The sequence below is a fragment of the Lethenteron reissneri genome, chromosome 25 (assembly GCF_015708825.2).
Source record: "Lethenteron reissneri isolate LAM-NWPU_2019-01 chromosome 25, ASM1570882v1, whole genome shotgun sequence".
NCBI lineage: Eukaryota > Metazoa > Chordata > Hyperoartia > Petromyzontiformes > Petromyzontidae > Lethenteron > Lethenteron reissneri.
Window position 1 is genome coordinate 8926242 of NC_083803.1, and position 21580 is coordinate 8947821.

The 21580-nt window shown below is 49.2% G+C and overlaps 1 protein-coding gene across 1 annotated transcript; it reads left to right on the top strand.

The window, feature by feature from the left end:
* The first annotated feature begins 4376 nt into the window (after nt 1-4376).
* Nucleotides 4377-16099, top strand: LOC133347157 (homeobox protein SIX4-like). Its single transcript, XM_061559192.1, is given in 4 exon segments — nt 4377-5101; nt 5103-5626; nt 10948-11711; nt 12352-16099. Coding segments are annotated over 4 exon segments (2415 nt in total). The 5' UTR covers nt 4377-4858; the 3' UTR covers nt 13236-16099.
* The last annotated feature ends 5481 nt before the right edge of the window (nt 16100-21580 follow it).

Consider the following 21580-nt stretch of genomic DNA (forward strand, 5'->3'; position numbering starts at 1 on the left):
TGTTGTAACTTTCTGACACGTCCCTACTGGACAGCTGTGAAAAAGAGCCGCATAGCTCATCGGATGTCTTCAAGATAAATAAAGATGTTGAGTCTTGGTTACCACCATAATGCAGCAGGGACAACAATATTCAGATTCTACCACCTCGTACTACACTAGATAACAGCAATTCAATTACATTGTGGAGTGAATCGGTTACAATCAATTACATATTGCACTCGCAAGACACGCATTGAATTGTGGGGCATGAGAGTGGAATATTAACGATTCGCTGATGTGTCTCTACCATGGCGTAGCGGGTAACATATGCCGATTAAACATTTCCTGTTTAGGCACATTGGTTTGTTGCTTCCATTCTTCACTTCAGTTTCCCCAAGGCACTTAAACCGGCTCTTGTTCACCTTTCTAGGTGTATGGATTCGTAGTCCACGTTCATGCATTCATAGCCTAGACAAGTGGTCACTTGAAGTGATCTCAGACGTAACTCTGTGATGGCCACTTCTGTGGGCCATTCTCTATACCTTTGAGGGTTGCACTGCTCCGAAAGCAATTTTACTAAGCTATTCGTCTCGTGACACGACACCGATCATGTTAAAATTGCGGCTGAAAGGCAAAAAATATGGTTGAAATGTGACACCCGAAAACCTTTTATTCACGTGGAAAAACATGGGCTCTAAAATCACAGAGAGGTGTCAAATCTACAGGGGTGGGAGGATGACGGCCAGTGGCTAGACTTTTCCCAGCTGTCCTACCTGCCCAAGAAAACAGTGTCCACGTGAATCATGAGGACCCTTCCTGTTCTTCGTAAGCATTGAAATGAACCGTGCATTCTGCAGTGTCCCACAAGTGCAGGGCTCGGCAACCCGCGGCTCCGAAGCAGCATGCAGCTCTTTGAGGACGACGACTCCGTGACGTTGTTTGTTAAGGACCACATCCGTCTCGTATTCACACGCATCGTGGCTCTCGAGAGAAATTGAGGGTTTTTTTTTTACGAATTCTTAAACAATGGCACTTGTTGTGTTGCTTGCCGAGCTCTGCACGAGTGGCTATGCAGGTACAGTAGAAGCCTTCCACAAGCCAAGGCTAACGCAACATGCAGTTCCTTTCTGAACAAAATCTATACAAACCCATACCTCCGTACTCTTAGGTTTTTTCGGTAAAGTCACGTAGGTAAAATAAAAATAATAATGAAATAAAAATAATAAATTAAAAATAACTAAATTAAATCACGACGTTTCGGAGGCAACACAAGTCTCCGTCTTCAGGTGGGACCGTCACAGCTAAATTTACTGTATCAAGTGAAGAGAAATCCAAGAGACAAGATCTTAAATACTGCTTAATGTGTCAGTCAGGGACAGTCCCTGACTGCCACATTTAGATAAGCCCCTCCCCTTAACCAGTATTTAAGATATTGTCTCTTGGATTTATCTCCACTTGACACAGTACATTTAGCTGTGATGGTCCCACCTGAAGACGGAGACTTGTATTGCCTCCGAAACGTCGTGATTTAATTTAGTTATTTTTCATTTATTATTATTTTATTGTTATTTTACGTAAGTGACTTTACCGAAAAAAACCTAAAAGTATGAGTCCTTGCAGTCACAAAAGCTTCAAATCTAGAACCATATCTCCGTGTTTTTTTGTTTCTGCATCTTTTCACGAGTATATCCTTTGAATATATAACTCGTCGTAAAGAGGACCACATCTCAAGACTCACGTCCATCTACAAATAAATGTTTATTGTTTTCACAGCAGGAAAAGATGGTTAGCATTCTAAAGGCTAAGGGAGCGGGGAGGGGAGAGGAGGCGGTGGGGTTGAGATGTCAATAATGGTGAGGTGCGGAAAGAAAGACACTTCGTGGGGATGAGAGACACAGTCACACGCCGAACACGAATACAAACATTTTATTTCGTGACCACTACTGGCTCCGCAAAGGCCAAGCAGGAGAAGTGGTCTCGGAACTGCTCGCCGACACTTTAATCTGCAGTCGTTTTCGCTTCAAGTTCAAGTTCATTTATTAGGTATAGCCATGTGAGCCATTCGGCTCTTGAATCGGGTGCAACCGCAACAAACAAAAAACAAAAACATAAACAAGAAAACATCTTAAAGTGACTATGTGCAAACAGAAAATCCAAGAAAAGACAGCAAAATATTGCAGAAAAAGCACCGTACACCAACACTGTGTGCAAAAATCCCAGTGGGATGCAAGTCAAACAACAACAACAACCACAAGACAACTTAGATTAAGGCCATCAGTCTAACTCTGTACTACAACAAACAAACATGGCCAAACCGAAAAACTTTTCGAAAATCACCAAAATAAAGCCATAAAAGCAATGAAACAGTGATCATAGGAACTGTGACCGAATTTTCACAATAAACGACGTCAACAACATGTACTACCAAAACCCTGCAGCCATAGCTGGCTGCATGAGTCACTCCACAACAGCAGGAGCGTCAGTCGGAGTGTCAACATTTTTCAATGCACATGCCCATTGGTGCCCGGTGGAACGCAAAGAAAGAAGAAGTCCCCTGGGTTGACAGCAAGCGGTCTGCAGGTTCCAGAGAGCCCACTGCGCTGTGATGTGTACCCTAGTGAAACCAGCGCCGCAGTCCATTCATTTCCAAAACACTGGAATTTGGCTCCTCTCCCCGTGCATGGCGGATGATGCTCAGAGCTGTTCCACTTTACATTTTTATGCATTTGGCGCAGTGGCTCTCATGCCATATAAGGTGCGAGTGAAAAGGAGACTATCGAGTGTGCTCACAATATATCCACACAACGTTGACAAACTGACTCATTACATAAGACTCCTTCAAAGCGTTCGTTTATTATATGTGGAGACAACCCAACGTCAGAATACGAACGTTTTCACATGAAGCTATGGTGAGATGCATGAATATATCCTTCAAAACAAAATGTTATACGCATGCATGTGCAAGATTCCATGCATATGCCATACATTGTAGTATATACATTGTACATGCACGGTAGCATCTACAATGTAAATACATGCACATGCTACTGATCCGTTTGAAGAGATTAAACAGAAATCTAAAAGAGGTCTAACTAACCGACTATCGTGCTGTTGAGTAACTTGGAGTTGCAACCACAAGAGTAATTCGCGGCTATTTGTCAATCCACTGCTGGATGAAGCCATCCCCTTGCGGTGTTCGTCATGCGGGGTTGTTTGGCCACACACTTAAACTAGCAATAACAAGCAGACGCATTTGTCCAGTGCCATATTCCTGGGGAGAATGTCACGAGGCCGAGGCCTGCGGGGACACTCGAGTGTCGAGGCGCTGTGAACTTTCGGCCCAAGCTACCAAAGGCTGCTACACTCATTCGCTGATTTCATCACTCCATCTCCTCGGTAGACGGCTTCCCACGGTTGCGTTCCGTTCATTGGCTGCCACTGCTTAGTTATTCTAGACCATCGCTCACCATCCATCGCTTTCTGCCACGTGTCCCGCCCGAACCAACTGATTACTCTTTTCGGGCAGTGTTATTGACGAACGTGTTGATATTGTGTGCGTCTGTTTGTGCTGGTGCACCGCTGTTAACGCAGTTCCACACAGCAAGTGTTGCTCTAATCAAAAGCCATGACGGTTGCGGCGGACATAGCCAACTGCGTCTTTAAGACGGATGCTCTGAACTTTTTTCTTTTCTTACCGGGAATATTTTTTTTTTCATTGTGCGTGCATGAGAATGCGTGTGTGTATCTGTGTGGGGAGGGGCAGTGTAGTGGTCATTGGTGCACTGCGCTACGAACCCGGCCATCCGAGTTCGAGCCCTGTTCACGACCAACACGAGCCGGTGTTCTCAGAACCTGTGTTGCTTCCCCTTTGATTAGTGTCTCTTAACATTTGCTGCAGCCTTGCACCCCTTTAGTTCTCAATCGTAAAAAAAAAAATGTATGTTAATAAATACTTAGGTTTGATGAAACAAAGTAGTTGTCCTTACGTGGCCGTGCTGAATTTGTGATTTGATTATTTACACTCTAAAACAAAACAATGTGGAATTTATCGCACCCCCAGAAAGGGCATCTCGCACCCCCAGTGGGTGCGTGCCCCCCCCCCCCCCCCAGATCGAGAACCACTGCCTTAGATCGACTTGGCCACAAATGAGTACCCGGTGCGATGTGTGTGTATATGCATCAGCGCTGGAGAGACAAAGGTGGCCGGGCGTGGTGCTTCCCCCCCACCCCCCGCACTTCCTCCGTGTACCCTTCATCTGTGCTCGCGAACAGCACTTGCCCCAACATTCCGTCAAAGGTCTATCGGGGGTGTGGGGGGGTGTGTGGGGCGGGCGGGCGGGGGGAATCTTTGTCTTCGCGTGTGCCGCGCCAGACGTGGACTTGAGTTGGAAGGGCAGTGTGAGAATGCGAGAGGGACCGGCGCGGCCAATAGAATCGCTCGGGATGCCCCCGCGCGCAACGTGGCCGCGCCGCCACGGAGCCTCCGACGCCCCGCGCGTCCGCACACGGACGGACGGACCCACCCCGCGCCGATCGAGTGCGCAATAGTTGCTCGCAAACACGCTTAATGCGGCGGCGGCGCTTTTAATCAAGAGGCAGCCAGGCAACACTTCGGAGAATAAGAAGAAGGAGGAGGAGGAGCGAGAGGGCGACGAGCAGTGCTGCTCGGGTGTTGGTGGTGGTGGGTGGGGGGGTGAGGTCTGGGGGTTTGGGTTGCGGTGGGGGTTGGGTAAGCGTTGCTGGTCGCTGTCGGCGTTAAAAAGTTAAAAAGAAGAAACCGGACACGCAGCGAGGCGACGACGATTAACCGACGACGTCGACTACGACGCAGTGAGGGGTGGGAGGAGGGGGTGGCGGGGGGGTGGCGTGTGGCAATTAAATGTCCTGCTTGACCCAGGTGCCGGCCGGGAGGGCGCCCCAGGGGCCCGTGGCACCGGCGCTGCTGCAGAGCCCCGTGGGGATGGCGCAGGGCTTGGTGACGCTGGCGGGCGTCGCACCGGTTCCCGTGGCCGCCGCGTCGTCGTCGTCGGTGCCGGCCTTCATCGCCGAGATCTTCGGCGCCTCCCTGCCGACGGCGAGCGGCGCCGGCTCGCTGCTCGCCTTCAGCTCGGAGCAGGTGGCCTGCGGCGTGCGAGGCGCTGCTCCGCGGAGGGGACATGGAGCGCCTGGGCCGCTTCGTGCACTCCCTGCCCACGGCCGATCTGCTGCGCAGCAGCGAGGTGGTGGTCAAGGCGAGGGCGCTGGTGGCCTTCCACTCGGGCCGCTTCCAGGAGCTCTACTCCATCCTCGAGTCCCACCACTTCCAGCCGCACAGCCACGCGCTCATGCAGGGACTGTGGTACCGCGCGCGCTACTCGGACGCCGAGCGGCTCCGGGGAAGAGCTCTCTGCGCCGTTGACAAGTACCGGCTGAGACGCAAGTTCCCGCTGCCCAGGACCATCTGGGACGGCGAGGAGACGGTGTACTGCTTCAAGGAGAAGTCGCGGAACTTCCTCAAGGATTGCTACAGGAGGACGAGGTACCCGGCGCCCGACGAGAAGAGGCGTCTGGCCAAGCTCACGGGGCTCTCCGTCGTCCAAGTGAGCAACTGGTTCAAGAACAGGCGGCAGAGAGAGCGCGGCCCGCAAGACGGAACTCACTTGAAAAGGTCCGTTCCCGGATTTTGGTTTCGCATCTTTTAGCAGCGAGCTTGCTTGTAACCGTCGAGCATTCATGCACACGCAAGGCAGAGGGCTCGTCCTGGTTACGCGTCTTGTCTCAGTTGGATAACTATTGTGACTATGGCCAGGGCTTAGCGCTTACATTTAGCAGCACTGCACCAGCTCGAGGCTGACTTGGAGTCAGGGGTATCGGTGTAAGGCACTACCACTAGAGTACCCGTTACGCCAATCGTCGAGGTGGATGCGGCGTTGCCAACACAATTCCTCGGAACAACGTTCCGTACCGTTGCGGCTGGAATATAACATCATTCCCAACGGACTGTTAAATATTAACTTTTGTACAACCAGCGAGCAAAAAAGCGCGCAATGAATCACCTCTCTGCCGCATGAAGGATGCGGGTCCCACCTGTACCATTGGTACGAGGCCTGTCGGCCCTTGCACGCCGGCAGGCTCAATGCTGCTGGTGCTTCGAGTCCTCAATTCGACATTCCGAGTGCAGGCTTAGTGGACGTGTCGCGTCTATATATGCTGGGTGTGCGCTCCGCACAGCTGAGCTGCAACTTGAGACCGTCAGCATTTATGTAGCAATTCGTGCCGCGGCCACCTCGTTCTGTAATCACGCCCCTTGCTGATTAGCAACCAAATCCCCACCACCACCACTCCCCAGAAGAATGACCCCCGTCATTAGTCCGGTGTTTGATATTTATTGTCTCGGAAATAGACCTTTCATGACACCCACAGCATGAGATTGGATAATCCGTCACCGTTCTTTCTGGATAATTATAGAATAAGGTCTCCCATGGGTCAGTCCACTGCTGCATGTTGTTGAGGGCGATATTGGCACGTAAAATCAAGATGCCTTGATTGGATGAAAGGCCTACCTACTGTGTCGATGATGGAGGAAGGGGGGTATTGTTTGGCCATACTTCACCACACTGCTCACTTACGGGATGTTGAAGGGTTGCGTGGTGGAGGAGGGCTAGGGGCGAAGGGCCGTTTGAGATACCATGAGCCACTGGGGTTAGCCGTGACCAGGGGTCAAATTCAAGATCCCGGGTTCGGAGGGCAGAGCACTGACGCCTGCACCACGGCTCCCTCCACCCCTTTTCCCTATACAGAACATGTATTAAGTAGCATGTCTTGACACACTATTCTCAGATCATGAATGCATGATGTCAAGATTCATAGTTTATTTTGGGGTTAAATCGCGGCGGTAAAATATGTCATCCTGTTAACTATAACCCTCCACCACCCGACAGAGCCAATCAAATCAAGTTGTCACTTGATGGGCAATTATGCCACATGATTTGGCCACGTGACAGCTACACGGAGGCTATGATATGTTAACTCCCTCACCTCGAGTCTGCAGGAGGCCATGAGTTCGATCCCGACCCTGACGCAAGTATATTTGGAGATAGCGGTGTCTCTCTCTCCCTGGTCGTGTGGAGTTTTCTCCGGGTCCTCCGATTTTTTTTCCCCCGCCACGTTTAGAAACGTGAGTTTAGAGGAGTATTTGTCTGCTAAAAATGTCCACGTGAGACAACTCCGGTGAGCTATCATTTGTGGTCAGCTCGCTTCGGGAAAAGAGCTATATAGCTCAGTGGGCCTTGCGTGGCACATACAAAGTTAGTGATGTATAAAATTAACATGTTGAATTAAAGGGTTTTGGGGGAAGAAAAAAAACCCGTTCCGAAAGTCCCTTTAACATACAAGTGAGATTTAACATTTGTATAACAGATGGCAGGAAGGCGGGGAGGGGAGGGGCATTGACACTGGTGGCTTGTGATATTAATCGAGAATTATTTTTGATTATTTCCGTCACGCTATGAACCCAGCGACCAGAGTTTGATTACCAGCCACGCTTAACAACATCAGGGGCGGGGTGTGAAGAGTGATATCTGAACCGGCCCTCCTCCCCCCTGTGTTTTCTGGTTGTGCCACGGTGTTGCTCGGCACGAGGTTCCGACGTTTCGCGGCACATTTCAACTCCGCTTCCTTGAAGAAGCTTCCCGACACGTGGAGCGCTCACCCGAGTTCTGCACGGTGCACAGTCAAAGCGACTTGCTGCTCAAGCGAGCATCGAAACAGCTGCACGTCTCTGCCTGTAGAGCCCGGAGCCGGCGGTGGACATTCCACATTGCCATGGCGGGGCGAGTCTATCCGGGGCGAGATGTTAACTACCTCGCCTTGTATACAGGAGGTCGTGGGTTCGATTCCGACCCTGACGCCTGCTGCTGTATATTTGGTGTTTGCATGGTCTCTCTCTCCCCATGGTCGCGTGGATTTCTCTCCTAGTCCCTCGGTTTTTATTCCCTCCACATTTAGAATCAACATCACGCGTTTAGAGTGTTGGGCTGATGTAATAATTTCCACACGAATACGCCACTTCGTTGAGCTATCATTTGTGGCCAAGCCGCTTCTATATAAAATAAAAGTTTAGTTTAAATCATTGATATCTACGTGACAACCACCGTCGACTGCTGCACGAAGTGGTATTTTGTTGTTGTTGTAGTTGTTGCTGTTGTCTATGGCGCTGGCTCCTCGTAGAGAGACGGGGGGAGCGAGCGAGCGAGCGAGAGAGAGAAAGAGAGCGGTGGTTATTCTGTGCGTGGCCACGCAGCACGATAGTTCGTGGTGGTGTACAGTGAGAACGGCTGCCCCCACAAGGATGGAGGGGCCCCGTGTTGGGGTGGTGGTGGTTGTGATGGTGGGGGGGGTAGAGACGGGGTGGGGGTGGTGGTGGGGGGGGGGTAGAGACGGGGTGGGGGTGGTGGTTGTGATGGGGGGGGGGTAGAGACGGGGTGGTGGTGGTGGTTGTGATGGGGGGGGGTAGAGACGGGGTGGTGGTGGTGGTGGTTGTGATGGTGGGGGGGGGGGGTAGAGACGGGGTGGGGGTGGTGGTGGTGGTGGTGGTTGTGATGGTGGGGGGGGGGTAGAGACGGGGTGGGGGTGGTGGTGGTTGTGATGGTGGGGGGGGGTAGAGACGGGGTGGGGGTGGTGGTGGTTGTGATGGTGGGGGGGGGGTAGAGACGGGGTGGTGGTGGTGGTGGTTGTGATGGTGGGGGGGGGTAGAGACGGGGTGGGGTGGTGGTGGTGGTGGTGGTTGTGGTTGTGATGGTGGGGGGGGGGTAGAGACGGGGTGGGGGTGGTGGTGGTTGTGATGGTGGGGGGGGGGGGTAGAGACGGGGTGGGGGTGGTGGTGGTTGTGATGGTGGGGGGGGGGGGGGTAGAGACGGGGTGGGGGTGGTGGTGGTTGTGATGGTGGGGGGGGGGTAGAGACGGGGTGGGGGTGGTGGTGGTTGTGATGGTGGGGGGGGGGTAGAGACGGGGTGGGGGTGGTGGTGGTTGTGATGGTGGGGGGGGGGGGTAGAGACGGGGTGGGGGTGGTGGTGGTTGTGATGGTGGGGGGGGGGGTAGAGACGGGGTGGGGGTGGTGGTGGTTGTGATGGTGGGGGGGGGGTAGAGACGGGGTGGGGGTGGTGGTGGTTGTGATGGTGGGGGGGGGGGTAGAGACGGGGTGGGGGTGGTGGTGGTTGTGATGGTGGGGGGGGGGGGTAGAGACGGGGTGGGGGTGGTGGTGGTTGTGATGGTGGGGGGGGTAGAGACGGGGTGGGGGTGGTGGTGGTGGTTGTGGGGGGGTGGTGCTCCTGCAGATGTATGTGATGGCATGCGGTAAGGGAGGCTCCGCCCGCGTTTGGCCTCCGCCGCCGCTCGGAGCGAATGTGGAGCGCACATTTCTTCCCAGAGCGCCGTGGTCGTGTCCGTTCGTGTTTCCCCAAAAAGTTGCCGTGTTGTGCCCGTGTTTATTTCGTGGGTTAAAAAAAATAAGTTTGTCTTTCCCCCCACCCCCCGCCACTAAAAAACCTCCCTCCCACGCACCGCACCCCCCCCCCCAACTGAGCAATTCTAAACCTTTTTGCCTTGGCAACTTTGTTACGGTTGACTCGTGTGAACGGATGACAACAACGGCTTGTTTGAGTCTTCAAGACGTGATTAGCCGTCATTTCACGTGAAGTCACCATGTATGTTGTTCACGTACTTTGATTTGTGTAGCGATACGTTGTGGTGGTATGGCATGGTAGCCATACCACCACAATGCATGAGGTATCCAGATGAGTTTACTTAACATGCATGGTGAGCAGGTTTGTGTATGTGTGTTGAACTTCTTTCGCACCGTACGTATCCAACCGTGCTATTTGGAGGTGCGGGGGAAAGACAACAATCCAACCACGATAAAAATCAGTTCTCAAGAAATTAGTTTTAACATTTCGAAAATTTAGTTTTCAATTTTCAGTTATGGTATACAAATGGGAAGCACACTGGGCTACGGACCAAGCGACTTGAGTTCGATTCCCGGCCATGGCCAACATCAGTGACGAGTGATATCAGAACCGGTTCTGGGCTCCCACTTCACCAATCCACACTGACCAGCAAGGTGAAGTATGACAAACCACGATCACGACTGACATGCGAAAGGTGAGGCCTTCATCCATTGGTGGATTGACAAAGACTGAAATAAAAAAAAATATGAACTGCATGCACACTGTACTTAGGAAAGCAAATTAGGATTAAATCAACAAGCAACATCCTTTTCCAAACAATATATGGCAGGGACACGTGTTGAATATGCGGTGATGGCATTGGAATTTTAAGTCCAGAGGGATTAACCGGACAGTTTAATGGGTTCATAGATGAAAGTGAATTGAGTAGAGAAAAAGTGCAGTGCTGTTAGGTGCAGTTACGATGCTAATGGGACAATCATTTCAGCAGAAAGTGACACCAATTGAAGCAGAGATTTCCATATGTGCATCAGATGATATCGTCAGCCATGGTCAGTTCGCTGCTGGATGAAGACCTCCCCCAATCTGGCACGTACGGTGCGAAAGAAGTTCAACGTACATGCATACTTCGCACAATCGTGCAGTGTAATGATCCATCTAGCACCTGCGCACAGGCTGATTTCATCATTCCATCTCCCCGGTGGAACCTTATCTTAGATGCATTTCGTTCGTTGGCTGATATTCCGTCATTACAGTGTTATTGACCATCTACCATTAGTTCTTACAGTGACGTATCCTGCCCAAGCCCAATTTATTTTCATTACACGCCTGCTTACGTTCTTTATTCTACGTAATTCTCTTTCAGCCTCTCAACATAACTCCAAGCAGACTTATTCTCTTAAATGTACAGATGTGTCTGTATGAATATGAAATATCGACTCGGTGAACGTGACAGGACTTACATAATAATGCTCACGTGACGCGGAGATCGTGTTTACTCGGTGCCGGGTGTGATTTTTCTCCACAGTGAAAACGACACCGACGATGGCGAGCAAAGTGCGAAAGAGGATCACGTGGACTTTCAGGAGCAGCACATGCTCAACCTTTCACCTCCGACAGAGGCGGACGGCAACACCATGTCGAACAACCAAGAGGTCGAGTCCCTTCTGGAAGAAGTCTTCTCCTCCGACTCCTCGTTCAGCAATCAGATGACTCCACTGCTGTCGCCGTGCATGTCGGACCACGATCCCATTGACCCTTTGGACGACAGCCCCTTTCCAGACATGGAGAGCGGCGCCGGTCCCGTCGGAGACGCGAACCCGAGCGAGCGCGACGCCGCCGTCGCGAGCGCCGTCGCCCAAACGCACGGCGCCGCCGCCACCGCCACGACCGGCAAGAGCGGCCGTCTGGCCGGTCACGGCGCCGCTGGTGCCGCTGGTGCCGCCAACCCGACCCTTCGCTTCAAAACCGCTTGCGCGGACAGCAACGCCACCTTCTTCAGCACGGCCCAGGTCGGAGGCGGAGTCGCCTTTCAGCCTGTGACGACGCAGTTCACGTCACAGACCGTGACTCCGGTGGCCTCCTTGCTGCCGATGAGTGCCGCTGGCCCCATGTATCTGCCCCCGCTGCAGGTGACCGGTGCCACCCATCACCAGCCCGTGCAGTTCGTGCCCTACAGCCCCGTCCAGATGGCGTACCCCGCCGTGGGGAATGGAGGCGCCATGCCAGTCATCGGCGGCATGGGGCTGCCGACAATTCAGCTGCCTTCAATATCGCCATTACAGACGGCAGGTTATTTGGTTTCTTTACGTTTTATCGCATCTGGAAATAAATCACCGTTTACACACGTGAACGCATATTCAGCTTTCTTACGTTTTCATTGCGTAAACTGTTTTGTTTTTTATTTCATTCGTCAACATTTTGTAATTTTATAAGGCGTATACTTTGTAGTTGGGCAGAGCGGTGGGGCAGTGGGTAGCGCACGGTGCTACGAACCCGGCTATCAACTTGCGTTCTATTTCCGGCCACGGCTCACAATGGTGGCACGTGATATCTCAACCAGTTCTGGGCTCCTGCGTTCACCAACCCCCCACTGACCAGTGTGGTGAAGTATGGTCAAACAACCCTCCATGAATGATACTGCATGGGGGAGACTTACATCTAGCAGTTGGTTGATGTAGCTCTGAAAATGTTTACTATTCCATGTTTAAGGGATGAGGATTCATATGAAAGTTACCTAACAGTCTAAAATTAAGAGTGTTTAATTGATTAACCTGCGGTTAGACGCTAGGGCGATTTAAAAAAAAATACTCTAAACCGAAGCATTGTTTGCTATAAATGTTTAGCACACGTGTTGTAAAACTATGCCACAAACCCCCGTTATCAATGACCTTGTATTGGGGCCAAACCCATTGCGTTTGTGTTCTTCCAGCAGGGAACATCCTGGTGTCGAATACGCTCGCTGGTGGCGACCTGTTAAATGGAAACACCGTGGCCACGAGCACCACAGGCATCCTCATCACCAACGCTCTTGCACCAGGCACGATGCTCTGCTCCATGCCTCACGTGAGCCTAATGACGGTCATCACTCAAGACGGGAGCCTAGCCCTGACACCTGTGTTTAACATTCCCGGTGGAATATATTCGGATGGCATCTCAACCTCGAACATTATTCCGTGCGCTGGAAACTACCTTGCGTTGACTAATAATAACATATCTCCCCTGATGATCCAGGGAATTCCTGGCAACGGGATCGTAGGAATGGGTGGCTTGGCTCCGAGTCTGCCAACGGTCAGCCAAACGGCGGATGCCATTGCGGGTCAGATGGGCAGCGCCACGCTTTTTTCCAGGACGGTCAGCACCGCGCTGATGCCAACGACGCTAAACACCAACGCGTTAGCGATGCAGCAGACGTATTTGTACAATCACGCCGGAGGGTTAGACAGCGCAGCCGTGCAAGTGGTGTACGCCGAGGCTCCGCCCGTGTACACCCCCATGCCCGTCGGAGCGCCGGCAGAATCGGCGGTTTACAAATCGGCGAACGAGGCGATTTCGGCCATCGCGGATTGCTGCTACGAAGACCTCAACACGAGCAGCAGCGACTCGACGGACAACAAGTCGGAGGCGGACAGCCTGCTCGGCTCTCCGCTCGACCTCTCCGGGAGCATGGGCGCCGTCGGCAACGCGGAGAATGAGGGCAAGGAGGAGGGGTCCGAGATGACCGCGGACAGTCACGACGACTTTGTTCATGGCCTGCTTCCCAAGATGACCAGTGCCCCCGACGATGACAATTTCTACGATTTTGATGATTTTTAATCGGGTTGCGCCGAATAGCACTCTTTACCGTTTGGCTGAATAATTAAAACCGAAACACATATTCATCCAAATTTCAATTTAAAGCTGAATAGTGAAGGCCACCAAACTCACGTAATTATCTGACCCAACTCAATGTGCGCTCACACCTGACTCACCTCCCCTCACCTCCATCACTTCTCTCTCCCACCTAACTCACATCCATTCTTTGATTTAAGGCTTTCGTGACTACAGGGATTCATATGCTTGATTCTTTCGGTAAAGGCACATAGAAGGGAAATAAAAAAATAATAAGAAATATTAATTTTAAATAAGTAACAAATTATTGCTTTATATTTTTATTATTTTATTATTTCCCTTCTACGTGACTTTACCGAAAGAACCAAGAATATCGCATCATTCTCTTACTCAACTCAATGTGCGCTCTCACCTAACTCACCTCCCCTCACCTCCATCACTTGCCTCTCCCACCGTACTCACTACGCTCTCACCTTACTCACTCCCCCTCTTAAATCTCTCAAATCCCTTTCTCGCCCAACTCACATCCCCCTCTCACTGCCCTCTCACTTCTCTCGCCTAATTCTCTTTCCCCTCTCTCGCCGAACTCACTGCGCTCCCTCACCACGCATCTCCGTCTCAAAGCGCGTACCAATGTGGAGCGTCGCACACGCATCTCTACAGAAGTTGGCAGAGCGACACTCTCACACACCATGCTGTTATTGGTGAACGAAGTGGCTGTGAGCGGTCACAAAATATATTTTTTTAAACGATTGGAAAATCGAGGGTGCTATTATGCAACTTTTCGGCCCAATCAGAATAGCTGAAAGATAGCCGCTGTTTGGACAAAATTCTGAAGTTAATAGAATATTTCAGCGCATCCATATTTTGTATGATTATTAACTATATCTTTACGTCTATTCAAACCAAATAAGCTACCTATGTTGCTTACCAATATAAATAGTTTTATTTGAAGCAATGTAAACATCTGCTCGAATTTTTTTTTATTATTATTATTATTATGCGGTGCATTATCGTATTAGCATGTTATTTCAAGTATATCAAGCTTTTGCAAAACCAAAGCTTCGAACAAACCTCTCTGCCAAGACGGTTCATGCCTTGCCTCAGTAGAAGATGATTCTAGCCTCAGCCGAAGTGGCAAAACCACAACTCTTTGGTGCTTATGCTATTTCAAAGATCATCCTAGGAGGCTCATGAGGGATTGTGAAGGCTCGCCCCAATTCTGCACACGGGCAAGATACGATGCAGATTCTGTGGCCTACTTGACAAGAGCCCAGAACATGTCAAAACCCTGGGTTGGTGTAAGCCTGCTTGGCAACAGCTGCTGGTAATGGTACTAAGAGGTCGTCATAGACTTCGAATAGCTAAGTTTGCCACCTATCCTGGAATTGTCATCTGTGGTAGATCTGATGGTGTAATTGTTTTGAATTTAATTACAGTACACTGCACCGTTTTAATAGACCTAGGCTGGCTCAGAAATATGTCCGGGTTTGGATTTTAGATATAGGTCACATTCCTAGGGATAAGTGACCATCTTTTATAGTCTTTATATCAGTATTGGACTGAAATGTCCCAACGTTTTTGCACATTTCAGCTGAAGGTGTATGTTATTGCATGTTTGTTTGAAGATGGGCACAAAGAGATGCATTTTGAAAGGTGATTAATAGACTTGAAGGGCAGTTTAAACTTTTCTTTAAACAACATTAGTCTCCAATGCCCACCTTGACAGGAGTACGTATTGGCAGGGACACACACCACTCTGGAAGCTGTAGGTGTCTCCATATTCACACGGGGTTGGGATGTGGCACAACACTTCGGACAGAAATCACGGTAGTTTTTTAATCTGCGAATTTCTCCATTCAACAGGGTGAATTATGCGGATCGTTTTTTTTTATTTTGACCGATGAAAACCAAGCACCACTCACTAATTGGGACTCCCCTAGCTACCCTACCCCCGTGCGGCTCGTGTGGATGGGAATACGAAAGGATTTTGACAGCAGCATGAGTCCATAGGCCACAGCAAAAAACGGGTACCACGGCACTTACCAAAACTTTACTGGTTTCAAGTTTCATTGATTAGGTATAGCCCTGTGAGCCATTCGGCTCTTGAATCGGGTGCAACCGCAACAAAAAAAAAACAAAAACATGAACAAGAAAACATCTTAAAGTGACTATGTGCAAACAGAAAATCCAAGAAAAGACAGCAAAATATTGAATAAAAAGCACCGTACACCAACGCTGTGTGCAAAAATCCCAGTGGGATGCAAGTCAAACAACCACAAGACAACTTAGATTAAGGCCATCAGTCTAACTCTGTACTACAACAAACAAACATGGCCAAACCGAAAAACTTTTCAAAAATCACCAAAATAAAGCCATAAAAGCAATGAAACAGTGATCATAGGATCACTGGTGCTGACATGTACATGGCCAACGAGAAGTCTATCATTTGACAACCCCGCTCATATCAAATGGTTATGGCTGTTGTGGGCCACATCAAAAAAATTGGAACCAATCGAGCAATGCCACCTCAGGTGGTGGCGAGAAGTGACGTTTCTGGTTTGGGCTCATGTGACAAGTTGTCGCACGGCATGCTTTTGCGTACCGATCGAGATACTTATACCCAGGTGTGTGGCTTCCCTTTAACATTCTTCACTAGGCATTATCAGCATTCATCTCACGAATAACATTCTTTGGTTCTTTCGGTAAAGTCACGTAGGTAGAAAATAATAGATCACGACGTTCGGATCGCAACACAAGCAACCGTCATCAGGTGAGATCAACACAGCCGGGGAACTGCTGACGAAGGAGCTGACTAAGGAGCAGTTTCCCTGCTGCGTCGATCTCACCTCATGATGATTGCTTGTGTTGCGATCGAAACGTCGTGATCTATTATTTTCTACCGACGTGACGTTACCGAAAGAACCAAAGAGTATGGATTCCTGCAGTCACGAAAGCTTCAAATCCATATTAATCCTATTGCCAGGCCCTCTGCCAACCAATGGATGGATGAAGACCTCCGCACGGTGTGCCGGTCATGAGGGTTTCGCTGACTTCACCACATTGGTCAATGCGGATTGGTGAAGGGGGTAGTTCAGGACCGGTTCACATGTCGCTCGCCGCTGATGTACGGTCATAGCTGGAAATCAATCTCGGGTTAGAGGGGCTCATGGCACCGTGCACGAATCGCACGACAGAACTGACGTTTGATTAGTCGTTATGAAAATACAGTTGAGAAAAAATCAAATATCCATTCCGTTGGCATCTTGGCGCAGTCAGTCAAATTGGGTGCACTGCAATATTTCCGAAACAATGAACTTGCATACATTCCTTGTAACGAAAGTCACATTAGTTAGAGGTCTCTCAGGGGTTGCCAACCAGGTGGCTAAGCGGTTAAATCGAGCGGCTCACAATCGCGAGGTTGCGAGTTCAAATCCTGGGTGAGTGTTCACTCGGCCCCATTACCGCTCCGAGGTGATGAAAATTAGTACCACTTTGTGGGGAAGTCAACAGTGGTTGTTCTATGGGCAGACCCGTTCCTGCTGTAGGAATGTGGAATTTCCACCACTGGCTCAGGGCTGTAAAGAGGAGATGAGTGCCACCACCATGCTCATTTCGGCAGAAAATGACTTCTACTTCTGAGCATAAAATAGTCATCGGAAGCGGGGTTTTTGGCCCAAGAAATTGGTACAGCGGTGTCTCTGGGTGCCACTAAAGATTCCCAAATAGCTCGAAATGCAACCGAATAAAAAGAAAAGCCCATGTAGCAATAGCAGTCTGGTGGCTAAACATAGCTTTCAGAATGTATACGAAATTAATATTTTCAGGAAAACTGCATCCACGTGATTGTTTTACCGTATATTTTTTTATTCGGTTTTTAGCAATACGGCGTCGTGTGTTTTTAGCACCATTGTTATTTTTTACAGCCTGTTTAAATGTTAAGTCCAGACAGCGGTACAATCGACGTGTACCTACACTCACGAAATGTCGAATGTGTCAAAGGTGCGGCCCTGCAATTGAACTGCTCTCGCCACTGCTGCCAGGAAGGGCCTCCCTGCGAGAACGAGCTCCAGAGTGGGTATTTTTGTCTACCCATCCACAGGCTGACTGCGCGTGTTGGACGAGGCAATTACTCTGAACGCATTGTCGCCTCACACTTGGAACGTGGTGGCCAGGGTCATTTTACGTGGATGTGTGGCGGTCACACTTGGCCTGGGACAGACTGTACTCGGTATGGAGCCAATGGAAAGATGATCTATCTGCCATAGCCTTGGCTGTAATTGTACCCACTGCGAATCCTTCTATCAAGCAGTGCAGCTGTGAAACCACTGTAGCACTGACACGTTTTCGAGGTATACAACCACTGTCGATGTACCCCACGTATTTAAAAATGCGAACGTTCGGCTTACTTGGATACGAGGTTTCATGAATGTTAATGAAGCTCACAAAACAGGCCTATACAAGAGTGATGATGGAAGAGCAAGGCTCATATTGGTAGATATTCTAGATTGATTGGTGGTTCCCTACCCTAATAGGGGCGCCGCGGTGGCGAGGTGTTAACTCCCTTGCCGAGTATGCAGGAGGTTGTGGGTTCGATCCCGACCCCTGACGCCTGCTGTATATTTAGAGTTTGCATGTTCTCCCTGTGGTCCTCCGGTTTTTCACTCCACATTTGGAAACATGCGTTTTAGAGTATTTGGCTGCTATAAATTTCCACGTGATAAGGCACTTCGTTGAGCTATCATTTACGGCCAGGTCGCTTCTGATAAAGGGCCACATAGCTCAGTGCCTGGTAAAATAAATACAATTAATGGTTTCAATTACAGACTACCACGCTAATTTAATATCGAAACAATTATGGGTAAGGAAAGATCTCCCTGAGGTTATTGTTTTTAAGACCCAAATGCAGTAAAGAATGCAGTGTTTTTGTGAAAGAAATTCGTTTCTGTTTAGCTGAGCAGCGGTGGCTATGCAGGTGGCCTTGTAATCCCTCACTGTGGAGACGAGTGTTGGCAGATTACACAAATGTTGTGTAACTCCCTTCCCGTTGACAAGAGGAGGTGCCATTACCCTGGGTCGCCAAGAAAAGGCTGTAGAGGAAAAATATTATTTATCTCTGTATGAGATAAAGTGGTGCCCCCTCACACACGTGAGTTATTTCAGAGCCGCTCCAGTTTCCTCCCACATGTAAACATTCATTAATTGGTTGAAATACATCTTAATATATAGGGGACCGCTGAACTTGGGCAATTGCTGGCACTGGCTCACCACCTGGCTGCCCTTTCCGCTTGTCTGCGGTTCCTCGTCACACTCTCGTTGTGAGTGAGCGAACACTGCGCAGCACGTTACAAGCTGAAACCATGATTACTATTATTCTGCGAACCTCTTCCCACTGGACTTTTGAACCACAGGTTTGGAAAACAATGGTTGAGGACATTCTGCAGAATCGCACCACTTTTTGAGACGAATGCTCTTGCCGTCATTTTAAACAAATCCAATCCGTCGTTGTCGTAGCGAAATGTATTTTCCGAACCTTTTCCCTCGTCTCGAGACATCTAAAATCGTGTGCGCTCGATGCAAATTGCACGGCGCGCGTGTAGACCACGCGAACGTTTGGCACAAATGCACGACAGTAGCTCTCAAAGCAGCGCAACGCAACCTGGCGGAAGAGGCACTCCTAGGGCCTCGTCGTGAGCAATATTTTGGTACCAACTCTCATTGAGAAACATCGAGTGCATGAGATAGCCAACTGTGACTCGTGTTTTTCACCAAAACGTATCACAAAAATTATCTTAACCCTTTCCTCTTGTCTTCCTATTCCGTTCCAACGACGTACGTATGTGTACGTCGTTGGAACAACATTGTAAAAAAACTAAAATAACATAACTTTATCGGTATGTCTTCAGGTCAAAAACGCGTACCCAGGTTCCCACAAGGCCATGCGGGAGGGCGTGTTGCACAATTTGGTGCCACATAGAGTGCAGCCGTGTTACTACTTTTCTCTGCGCTGAGTACAATGTCTTTAAAAACGACAGTGCTAAGCCTCTCAAAATAAAATGAATGCTGACCGCTTGCACGTTCCGAGATTCATCAGTGAATGGGACCCACCCTGCAACTTGCAGATGTACCGGAATGAGAAAGGGTTTAAGTAACAGACCCCCATATGAGCATTAACATTGTGATGGTGCAATAAAACATAGCAGGGTTACATGTTTTACCCTGCCCCCTCCTCGCCCCCTGTCCTCCCATTCCAACTCCCCCCCCCCCTTTCCCTCGACAGTGATGAGGGAGGTGGGGGGGGAGGGATATTTGATCAAACTCAGCTCCGGACAGCTCCGGCTGAAATGAATCCCTGAGATATACTATATTGCACGTGGCAAATTACTTTAAATGTGGAATTGCCAATTCGTCAAGTGTACGATGATACGAGTTTGCACATTATTTTTCGATCTTGTTACATCTTGAAGGGCACCGCGGCGGCAAGATGTTAACTCCCTCGCCTGGTATGCAGGATGTCGTGGGTTCAATTCCGACACTGACGCCTTCTGTATATTTGGAGTTTGCATGTTCTCCCCGTGGTCGCGTGGATTTTTCTCCGGGTCCTCCGGTTTTTCCCCCCACATTTAGAAACAACGTGAGTTTAGAGTATTTGGCTGCTATACATTTCCACGTGATAAGCCACTTTGTTGAGCTGTCATTTGTTGGCCAGGTCACCTCTGCAAACAGCTACATAGCTCAGTGGGCCTTACTTGGTAAAAAAGTTGTTGAACCGGTGCTTGATAAATGGATATTCTTGCCTTCAAACTTGATTTGGAGCTTTCGTGACTGCAGGAATTACTCGTTGGTTCTTTCGGTAAAGTCACGTAGAAAGAGAAAATAATAAATTAAATTATGGAAACTTAGCAATCTTTGTAAGAACGTAACCAAACAGGTGGGGTGTTGACTGCTATGTTAGCCGACTCTCTGTGTTGTATTGCATTATATTTCTAAGTTTACTATGTTTGTTTTCTCTTTCATTTGTACCTGATGATGGTTGCTTGTGTTGCAATCGAAACGTCGTGTGCTGTTATTCAATTTATTATTTTCCCTTTCTACGTGACTTTCCCGAAAGAACCAAAGAGTAAGTCTTGCCTTATTGACACGTCACTTTGAAACGTATCAATATTATCTACAGTATTTAAATAAACAGGGATTTACCAGACTGACGATGTTAACATTAAACAAAGGTAGATGACAACTTACAGTTGAAACCGTAAATGATCATCAGAATATGCATTCATATATTTTTATATGTATCGATGCTCGCAGACTGTTACGTTCTCATGATGTCACCGGTCAGTGGTAATGTATTTCTTTTTCGTTTGTATCGCATCGCGTCGACGGAAAATTATTTCAGAACGAGTGCAGTATTAAAATAAATATATATTTTAAAGACTCGTACGTCGTATTGCATTATCGCTTTTAACAACATTAAAATGTTGCCCCGACACTGTAAGAATGTTATTAAGTGTATGAGACTGCATTTCATTAACATTAATCATTTATGTCGAATAAGTGCTGTGCGTCATGGGGACTCTTAAAAACATGATACGGCACCACCAGCAGTCCCTTTGCTGCCTTCCCTGCACTCACAACCCTACCCCCACCCCAGCACTCAAGCTGTAAAGATCAGGGCTGTCCCTACAGCTCGCAGGAGCCCATCGGAAAGCCATCGAATGCATATGGCGTTCTACCCATTATTGCATTCCAAAATGGGACAATAGAATGTGCCCGATCGCATCAGATCTCAGAAGCTAGGCAGAATTGATCCTGGATGGTATTTGTAAGACCCGACGAAGGAGCGGCCCTGGCTTCTCTCTACCCCGACGACAGCGGTGACTGCTCTCAACTATATCCCGACAACAAGAACAACAAGAACGCCTCGAACCCTGCACTGTGGAGGCGACGGTTGGTTGATTATGGGAATGTTGTGAAACTTCCATCCTGTAGGCGTCGAGGTGCCACACCCTGGCTCGCCGGAAGAAGGCGGTACAGCACGTGAACTCATCGCGATCTGATTCCATCTATATGGGGATCGAGTGTTGCTCCCTCGCACTCGTGGGTTTTCTTCCGGGTGCTCCGGTTTCCTCCTTGTATAAACACTTAGCATTAATTCGCTGACAGCAGCTTGAAATAATCTAATGCAGAACCCTTCTGATAAAAGAGTCCGATGACTCGGTGCGGCTCTCCTGGATATATAAGTGCATTATTATCAGCATTACATGGGACAAGGTGTAGATATTTCCTGAATTAATGGAACGCATATGTTGAACTTCTTTCGCACTCTATCT